At 47.4% G+C, this 10,390-nt stretch overlaps 1 protein-coding gene across 5 annotated transcripts in view; it reads right to left on the bottom strand.

Annotated features, from left to right (window-relative positions):
* The window catches only part of LOC117891821 (mitogen-activated protein kinase kinase kinase kinase 5), a 46,188-nt gene that overhangs the window by 6,203 nt on the left and 29,595 nt on the right, over positions 1-10,390 (bottom strand). For all 5 annotated transcript variants that reach the window (XM_034797556.1, XM_034797558.1, XM_034797553.1 and 2 more), the window contains exons 3-7: positions 8,172-8,592; positions 3,825-3,923; positions 3,473-3,771; positions 2,397-2,484; positions 2,276-2,339 (exon numbers count right to left, since the gene is read on the bottom strand). In XM_034797556.1, coding sequence (XP_034653447.1) covers positions 2,276-2,339; positions 2,397-2,484; positions 3,473-3,771; positions 3,825-3,923; positions 8,172-8,592 — 971 coding nt within the window. The remainder of the gene's footprint in view (positions 1-2,275; positions 2,340-2,396; positions 2,485-3,472; positions 3,772-3,824; positions 3,924-8,171; positions 8,593-10,390) is intronic.

The raw sequence follows: 10,390 nt of genomic DNA, 5'->3' as shown, positions 1-10,390 counted from the left end.
AAGAAAATAAACAAAAATTTCATTGTGTTAAGTTTCGCATAAAAATCAAAAGCGAAAATAAGTTCGGAAAATGTAAACGCAATTGTTTAGTTTAGAAAATTACTCGGAACGGCAGGGTGGACCCAAAAGAAATTCAAGCTACTGCCAGATCGTAAGTCGAAAGCATCAATATATAATCTAATATATAATAGTACTTATAAGTATATCTGTATGTTTATATCGTATTTGTGTGATTCGTGTGGTTCTATATGGAAGAAAGCCCTCAATTAATACCTCACATTCGGGAAAGCAGGAACAGGAAGGAACTCGCCCTTATTGACGCCTAATTAAACGGATTAGCTAATTTGAAATGTTCATAATTTCTCCTAATTTAATTTCTCGCAACCCATGGGTAGAATGTTGAAAAATGTGAAATTCTTTGCTCTGAATGCTCAGCCCAAAAAGCGTAAATAAAAATATAATCTTGTTGTACTTTCTGCTTATGAAATTAACCATGACGGCCGATGGAGGAAGGATGCGGAGCAGCCCAAGGAGCGGCAGAAAAGCGTTTGTCCCACAAACTTTTCGGGCGCCACACAGCGGAAACGGGGTGTGGCACTTAGCCAGCAAGTCGCGTGGCGGTTGTACGCTTCTCGCAGTACATAGAAATTGGCGCAACCATTGGATTTTATGGCTTCAATAAAATTGGGCAATCGCGGCAGCCGCCTGTCTGTGGGAGTGCCAGTATCAGTGAGTGTGCCAGTTGCAGGGACATCTACTCTCATGAGTACTACTCTTAAGCATATAGACAAACTGACTCTGGCTTTGTTGTCTGGGACGCCGCTCAAGTGGCGGCTGCCGCAAAGTGTTTGCCACATAACTCAGACGCGGGCACTTTGCATCCTGCCCCCTTGATGGGGTTGGCTTATTAGGCCGATAGCACCTCTGGAAGACGTCGGCAATCGGAGGGCAAGAATGTGTAATCGTTTGATATGGCAAATGGTGTATCATCCAGAGTCTCGACACATCTAATATCCGCCTACGGATCCTGCCTACGTTCCACTTCACTTAAACAGCCACTGCACTTCTTCGTTCCTCAGTTAATTGATTTCTAAGAAAAGTTTCTTCTTGAACTCGTTAAATTTTAAACTTCCTCTAATCTGTCTCCCTCTTCCGTTTTTCGACCTGTTCCCATCCAACCGCGTCTCCGGGCTCAGGTTGGTTATTATTATGTTGCCTCATTTTAAGAGGCGCCCCGTCTGCCTTTCCCTCCGGGATAAGTAATTAATCCTGACCTGGCTGCCAATTAAGTAGCCCACAAGTTTGAAGCTCGCATTTGGGAAGCATGCATCATGGCAGCCAGCTCCACACTCTCCAGAGACTGGCTAACTCGGACTCTGACGCGAACTTCTCCGTGGAATGGATGAAAAATTCACAAGCTTCATACGCCGGACAAACTATGCGAGAGCTCTGGCACGTCGCTGCAACTAAGCGCAATACACATGAAAATTTAGCAGCATACGAAAGTAAATACAGCTCTGGGGATACGTGCAGCTAAGACTTGACTGTGGCAAGTTGTTAGCCGGGCAAATTACACAACGCACATGCTGCGGCGGGGCAGGCCGAGGTGTAGCGGCTGTACTGGGGCATGCCCCGAGTTTTGGGGAGCAGCCAAGCGGAGCATAAAAAGCGTAACATGCAACGCAGAGGCAAGTGGAGGCAGTGCCAAGTTCTGTTGCTCCTCTGCACATCTGCCACATGACATTAACACGCCGCGGAAGCTTAGCGAGCTGCAGCGCCATGAACGCCCAGAGGGGGAAAGAGTGGGAGTACTCCTTCGCCCCTCCTGGGTAGAAGCTGGAAGAAGCCTTCGCTAACCTTAAGGACATGTTCATTATCAGGGTGCCCGTTAATTTTGGCCTTGATCGCTCCGCACTGGGACTACAAAAGAAGAAAAAACATACAGGTGGATAACAATGGTATCCATGGCTGATGGATGGATATATGTACATACATATATACCCATCTCCTCGAAAGATTCACAGTCTTTCCGTTTTTTTCAAGTGTGTGAGTGTGTCTTTATATAAATATAATGTGTCTGTGTGTGTGGCTTTGTTTTGCTTATGGGTGTGTGAGAGAGTGACAACTGAAACCAAATTACCAATACTGAAGCGAAGTGAACCGCGAAGTAGTCTCGCAAGTACGTAAGAAATAAAGGACAAACTGTAGCATAGGTTCAGGCAGAGATATGTTCATTTGTATATAAGGGAGGATCGCGGCACAAAGGAGGACTTACATGTCACTGGGTAACGTCTCGGGACTAGAGGATCGCTCGTTCCACATGGAGTTTGTCGTCATGGCTGTGGGTGGGGTATAATTAGCGAATGGCATCGAAAGGTAGCTTATGAGACTCTTGCCTGTTTGCAGAGTATGGTTCTGGGCTGGAACTCCATTGGCGCGTGATGTCATCTTGCTGGGAATCCGCTGCGGAACACTGGCCACTGTCTAGGGAGGACGAGTTGGAGATAGAGAGGAGACAAGTTAGAATACAGAGGGATAACGCTAAAGAGCCGACAATATTAGCTCCATCGTCTGTCAGTTTCAGCCGGCGAGAAAATCTCATAAATCAAAATCATATTGGGATTTTTGAGCGTCATGCGTTACTTTCTCAAGTTAGGTGTGGAATGTGGGTGGAGAGGGACACGTGGGGTTTGAGCTGCGTTAGCGCTAAGTAAATTTTGAATATCTACTACGTCTGGAAAAGGGAGCTCCTTGGGGTGGAGCAACCTCACGTGCAAGCTTTCGTTCAAAGTTTGCAAAATATCCAAACAAATTGAAGATTTATGACTTGACAAGCCTGACAAACCTGCCCCTGCTCTTGCCTCGCCACCATCATCACAAAATACAGTCTGCTGCTGTGGGGCAGTAAAATGCTTTTAAAATGGATTCCCATTAAATTTAAATTTGATTTTGCTTTGCATTTGTCGCTAAATAAGTTTCGACCGGACTTGGCAGTCTAGACAGCTGCATTAGCTCGACCGATTTTGGGGGGAAATTAATTAGGGCATTGGCCGAGCTGCTCATGACGACTTCTGGCCACTGGTTGCGGAGCTTCAGGCGACGTTTGAGGCTCTCTCTGTCAGAAGATAAATATAAAGTTAGGGCTCCCTCGGCGTCTAATGGCGCACTAAATCTCTGTCCACGCCTATGTTCTTGAGAAAGCAGAGGCAATCTTGCTCCTTCGTCCTAGGTGGATGGCTCTTCTCCTTAAAGGACGATAGCCGCAAGCCTCGAGGCAGGTGAGCTCAGTAAATAGCCACTAATAACCAAAAGAAAGAGTGTGAAAGTGGGATTGTGGTTGGAATGAGTCAAGGAGCCAGCACTAAAAGCGTAAATAAATTACACAAAAGATGCCAGAACCAGCACCATCTACAACTTCTGCTTTCCTCGTCCTTCACCGTCCTGAGTTGAGATGACCATTTGGCGCCCTTACCTCCTCCTCGCCGTCGAGATAGTAGTAGAACTGCTGATTGGGGCTCTGGTACTTCTGGAGCAGCTCCTTGGCCACCCGTAGCGACATCTCGCACTGGACGAAGGGGTGCTGCAGCAGGCGCTCGGCGGTGGGTCGCTTCTTGGGGTTCTTCGTCAGCGCCGTTTTAATGAAGTTGTGGAATGTGGGACTCCATTTGTCCTTGTTGCCCAGTGTGGGCGGCTTAAAGCCGCTCTTCGACATCAGGAACAGGGCTCGCATCGGATGCAAATCGAACATCGGTGGCTGGAGTTCAGCTAGCTCTGAAAAGTGTCAAAGGTTAGAGTCAGAGACCCTCGTTCTCAAAAGCACTCACCAATTGCAGTTATGCCACAGGCCCAAATATCACATAGTTGATTGTAGCCGCCCTTGCGCTCCACGGCGGCCACCTCCGGAGCCATCCAGTAAGGTGTCCCTGCGGATGAAAGAGAGAGGAGGTTAGCACGCAGGTTAACACAGAACAATCAATACTTTCGAGCGATTCCTGTTTAATATGCAATATTCACACATTTAATTTCATTGCCACAGATTATGTTGCAATGTCATTTATTCATACGCATTCGCATTCGTTTTGTTTTTAATTTAATTAGCCTTTTTCGTGCAATCTGTGCAAATAAACAAATGCTGAATTATGCAGAGCACATCAGGACGACACATTTTGGCCTTCATTTCGGGCGCAAAGTTTTATGATCCTGACGAGGCTGTTGGGAGTATGAAAGGCAGGCTAATGCATCCATTAACAATTCGCCATTTTGCAGCCAGGCAACAATGTCGCCCTTTCAGAAGGAGCAGAAAGCAGCATCTGTTGAAGCAGTTTCTCTTAAGCTCCCTGAAATTAATTTCCATTTCCCCTGATGGGAAAAAGGAAAAGCCACCGCCAAAGCGAAGCAACTCGAACACGAACTCAAGAGTTAATTGTATTTTCAATTTAATTAAGCCACAACGAAGGTGGAAAATCAAGTTGAATGCCTGCTCCTTGTTGGACTTGCCGCCCATCAAGTTTCAGAGTCGGTTCTGGTTTCGGTTTCGGTCTCAGCCTGGGCCTGAGCCTTCTCATTGTTTCTGCTTTTGATCGGATGCTTCATAGAGAACCGAACCGGAATGGAAGCTCATCGATGAAGGAATCATCCAAGTGTTTAGCACACTTTAATTAAAGGCATAACACAAACAGATGCACGAATACACCAACACACAGATATTTCTACAGTCTGAAATACAGAAACAGATTCGAATTCGGATACAGAAATGCAAATACAACCGCAAAGTGACACGAGGCAAGAGAAAGTCAAGTATAATTTTGTTAATTGCTGAAAAAAGCGAGGACAGGGAGAGAGAGAGAGTAGAGATGAAGAACGGTACAGGATTTGAGGGGTAATTGTGGGAATGCTTCCTTGGCTTACTTTTAGGCTGCATCCCATGTTATGCCAAGACGCATTTCCATCAGCCTCGCGTCCTGGGAGGCATTAAGACCGTACACCAACACATTCACATTCATCTTTATGGCATAACTGCGGCTAGGCAGGAAAGGCAGAGCAAGGCATGGTAATGGGCGCGGGTGGCTGCTACATCTCGAGCCAACGAGGTGGAAGCATCTTCTTCTGCTCATCGTTTGTTGCCATTGACTCGTTAATGACACTAAACACAAACGTAAGCACCTTTTTATTGAATAATAAAAGCGTCATGCTGTTGCCTGCCTCCATGCCGCCCTCTAAAGCCCTTCTTGGCATCCCTTTCACGGAAGAAGGAGTGTGTATTGCCAGGAAATGTGCAGCCGAAATGAGCTCACTTGGAATCCAAATTATCCCCTCATCCGAGAGAATACCCCTGGCATTGGATCAGCCCAGAAGCAGGGTTCAGCGATGGGAATCGTGTAAGGCATAAGCGTATAGCCATTCGTGGCTGACCTCCGTTCTGTTTGTGGCTTCCTCTGAAGTGGAGCGTGGGCGGGTTTTCCAATTGTGGAAGGGTGTGTGTGTACTTATCACCACATTTGTCACGGCAGTCGCAACAGCAGCAGCAACAATGGGGGGAACCACTCCAAGTGATAACAGTAAGCGGACGTCACATTGTTTGACGCACACACTGACAGCGAGACAGGCAGACACAAACATGTCCTAGACAGCACCTACGAGCACCCCTCTTCTCCTGCTGTCATCCGCACTGCACACTCGTTGGCTCCTGCTCCTCCTATTCTCCTCCTCTGCTCTTTCATTGACATATGCCACAAAAGAAGTTCGCTCAGCCCTGAAACATCATGAAAATGCACTCAAATGTGGCAACAAAGAGACAGAGTGTTGCACTGAAAGACAGAGAGAGCAAGAGAAAGCAAGAGAGAGAAAGTGAGTGAGCTCAGGGTCGTTGAACTTGAATAAAAGCCCCTCCCAAAATCGCCCCCTGAGTGCAAAGTGCATTCTATTAATCACCCACCGCGATGCACGAAGCGGACTTTTCATTTGATGAAGTTAATGGTAGCCCAAGATGAAGCTGAGTCTAACGTTGAGTTATTTTACGACAGCCAAAAGGACTCTCAAAATACAAAGGACAACAGACGGCATTAAAAGTTAAACTGCTTTGTCATGAAGCGTCCAAGTGCCGAGCGGAGTTGAACGTATTCAATGCGGATAAATCCAATTTGGCGTAAATTAAATCAAATCTGATTCGGTTTTTACGTCCCTCGCAACTCAGAATGTCATGAACTCTGGCCGGCTTCTCTTTTATTGGCTCAAGGACACTAAGCCACGTCCTAGCGGGGCCTACTCGCTGCGCGTGAGGAGTGGCAGCGGCAGCTGCCTGTCATAACTTAATTAGCCGGAGAGTGTCAAAGGCCGCTTGAAGGGGTCAGGTCAGGGATTTTTAATTAAGTGCAAAGAAAGGAATCTGAAATAATGAATTGTGAGTTGCGAGGACACGCAGAGTAGGCGCGGGGGGCGGAAACGACGGGTAAGTTGGGCAACCGCAAAATCCCATTTGCCAAGTCTTAAAAGTCCTGTCATGACGTCGCACAACACAGAACTCAGAGGAGGCATGGATGTGTAGAAGAGTGGAAGTGTTGAGCATACCTCCGTGTGACTCATGCCAATCCTCGAGCTGCTTCGTCTGCGCTTCAACAGATTGCAAGTTGTCATGACAAACTACACAGAGAGAGGCAGTAGCAGACATTCTCCTCGCCGCCTCACCCTGCACACAATGGCTGCTCTGCTGACTGATAAAATGCTATTTACATTTAAATTGCGTATACCACGCGTCGTCTCAACGTTGGTTTTCGCCCCCAGCTTCGGCTTTAAGCCCATGGCAAGCATTTTAAAGTATCCATTTCCCCCACCCGCTTGCACATGTCTCCCCATTTAGCAACCCCTCCTCCTCTGTGAGACCCTGAAAGCCGCTTAGCTCCGCTCAGTGCAGCAGAAGAGAAACAGACAGAACAGACAAATTTCTAAGTGCAGAAAAAATAAGCAGCTGAAGTGGCATTCGGCCATTGAGATATGAGTGGAGAGGAGAGGACTTCGAGAAGAACGAGAGCAAATGCTGCAAGGGATCCACAAAAGAAATGTCCACAAAACTAAGACGGACCAGTCAGTCGCCCAACAATTCTCCAATTGGGGACATTTTTTAAAAATTATTTGCTTTTGTGCTCCAGTTTTGGTCGACAACAAGGATTCCATTCCCATTCCTTCAGCCCCCCCGCACAAAACTATCCTCAGCAGGATAGCAAACAAAGGCAAGACCACCTGCTGGTCGCTCGGCAACTTTTGTCGGACGCCCTTTGAAATATCCTGCAAATTGAATTGTACCCCCATGGTGTCTCCTGCATTGGCCGGACCCTAGAACCATGTCTTTATAGCCTTTTGATTATATTTCAGAATTTCTTCTGCGGAATCCATTATTATGCGTGCTCCTAATTGAATTGCATTCGGTTGGGGGTACAGCACAGCTCAGGCCATCCTGTCATCACAGATTCTAATAATTCTGTTAAAGTAGAGTTCGGCGTTTCGCTTTACGTACGAGTTTCTCGAATTCCCAAACATACTTTGTCCTGCCGCCTGTTTGCTGTTGTTTGGGTTTCAAGTTTTCCTTTCAGTTATTTGTGCCCTGTCATTTCTGACAGCTCCTTAGCTTTCTGTCGAGCGTGAAGAGTCGAGAAGCATTAAACACAATTGTTGGCGCCGTCAGGACAGTAGTTTGCCACCGCCCGAATGAGTTTGAGTGCTCACACAAAGCAAAACAGTATCCGATAATGATAAACACGTTGTACATTCCCCTCCTACTTATTTCCATTTACACGTTCATCTTTAGCTCGAACTCTGAATCCCCGAGTCTTGGTTGCCTCTCGATGTCCTTGGCGCAAAACGTTTTCCGCAGGTTTCCCCCCAGCCTAGACCCCAGATTGCAAATGCAGACCCTGTGGTCTTTGTCATCTGCCAAAACGAAAAACGTGCTGAAGCAGCATGTCCTCCGTCTGAAACTGAATCGAAATCGACCTGCTCATCTGCATAACTCGAATGCCAGACGGCTGCAGAGGAGAGATGCCTCATCAGTCATGCCAGTCCTTTCCCCCAACGAATAGATGATGTGCAAATTGCTCTTGGGAGCTGCAGCAGATTGTCACCAAAGAAGGGGAGGTCCGGACCAGAGCAGGGGATGCATAAATTGAACCGCCACTCACCTATGAAGCTCTTCCGCTTGTTGATCGTGGCCGTAATTTGGGCAGAGACCCCGAAGTCGGCCAGCTTCACGTCCCCGTATTCCGTAAGCAGGATGTTGGCGCCCTTGATGTCGCGGTGCATCTTGCCCATCGAGTGCAGGTACTCCAGGCCTTTGAGCGTTTCGCGGCACATATAGGCGATCTGGTTCTCAGAGAGGGGCCCCGTCACCTGGTAGATGTCCTGAAGGCTGCCGCCGCCACAAAACTCCATGCAGATCCAGAGCTTGTCCCGCCGCAGGTACGAGCCGTAGTAGGCGATGATGTTCGGGTGACGGCAGTCGCGCATCATTATGATCTCCTGCTGTATGATCTGAATGTCATCGGAGGGCTCCAGCTTGATGACTTTGATGGCGGCCAGCTCATTGCTCTGTATTCGTTTCGCCTGCAAATGCAAAGAACGGAAAGTGGAATAAGACAGATCACATACTGAAGTCAGAATCGAGAATCACAAATCACGAATTGGGCTGTGAATAATGAATGAATAAGAAATGAATGGAACAATGGCACTGAAAGTACTCCCCAAGTGATGATGGGGATTCCAGAATGGCTGCCATCCCTGTTCATTGGCTCGTAACGACACACACGGCACACTTGCACCTGCACCATCTTCATTTGTGGAACGAGTGGGGGTGGCAAGGTGCCATGCCTGCACATCCCCACATGCCATCACTGTTCATCTTCATCCATGCAAATATTTTGGTTCGTTTTCAATAAATTTTTAGCAAGCGTTCGTCATAAAAATGCATTGTAACCCCGACGACTCTCCCATTCCATCCCCTCTCCTGCCATACCTTTCCTTCCGTTCGTACTATTTGCATAGAACAATAAAATAGGGCACCTTTCGTAGGGGAGATCGGAGATAAATTGGTTTTGTCATACGTATGTATGTATATTTAGGAGTGGCTGGGAAGGAGTAACCCCCACAGCAATAGTAAGCATAGATGATGAAGGGATGAGGAGACAGAACAGAGCTTTAATTACAGTCAATTATGAAGCTTCAATCTGTTTGACCTTTGCCACGTGGATGGTTAGATGGGGGAGGGCCACACTTGTGTGTCTGCCTTATTCTCATATTGCAATCGTTATCAGACCAGAACCGAACAGCCTCCCCGCCACCACCCCTCAGATCTTAAATGGAGTTCGATGGCCATGTAGCTGCCACTGTGACCATTGGTTTCCATTTAAGAGCAGCCGCGCGTCTGGTTTTCCACTTCGGCGCTCGTTGCAATAATTTCGCATCGCTTCCTTCTGGTTCGAGCCGCCAGTCCGCTTCGTCAGCCCTTAACCCTCAGCCTAGGGGGAGTGGGCAGCATCATCCATGAGCTGCAGAGGATTCCCCCACACACACTGCATACACACACAAACACATAGTGGCAACAATGCATGTATCCACTCGGAGGCTCTGGCGTCCTTTTAGCCCTTCCTTCACCTGCCATCCGGCTGGCTCTGTTTATCCTTGACGTGAGTCTGTGTGCGAATGTGAGTAGGTTTACGTGTACATGATTCCACCATTTATCCCTGCGTCATGTACTTTATACTGCACTGTCCCTCCCCCACACCGTCCCTTAGCTGTCTTCGCTTCGCTCCATTGCTGGTTTCCGCCTCCTTTGGAGCGGATGAGAAGGTGCAGGAGGAGGAGTCGGAGGAGCTCTTATTTTTATTTTCGTTGCATTTATTATTCAATGCTGTGGTTGCTAGCCAGGATGGGGCTTCAGCACTGACTCTGGCTTCTGCCTGTGGCTACCTTGTTGTTTGTTCTGTAGTGTCTCTACTCGTGTCTCTTCATCTGTGTGTGTGTGTGTGTGTGAGTGTGTATGAGGGATGAGGGGGGTGGTTGCATTTGCAATGATACCATGTCGACTTAATGAAGATAAAGCGATTTTTATTGCGCTGCAGCTTCAATCGTGCTTAGGTTCTGTTTTTTTATTCCACGCTGATTGCTCCTCGCTGTTATTCCTCCTCTCTCTATCTCTCCCTCCCACTGTGCATCTCTCTCTCTCTTTTACTCTCTGTCTCTGTTTCTTTCTATCTTTATTGTTGCTTTTTTTATGTTATTGCAATCTGGGCTTGCTTCCAAAAATTGTTTTTCATACTCTTCAGTAGGAAGTGCAACAGCAGCAGGCGGCGCACTATGGGGCATTTGACCACTTTTCCTGGCCGAAACTCATTTGTCAAAAGTC

This window comes from Drosophila subobscura, chromosome E (assembly GCF_008121235.1).
Source record: "Drosophila subobscura isolate 14011-0131.10 chromosome E, UCBerk_Dsub_1.0, whole genome shotgun sequence".
Taxonomy (NCBI): Eukaryota; Metazoa; Arthropoda; class Insecta; order Diptera; family Drosophilidae; genus Drosophila; species Drosophila subobscura.
This window is presented reverse-complemented; position numbering and strand designations above follow the sequence as displayed.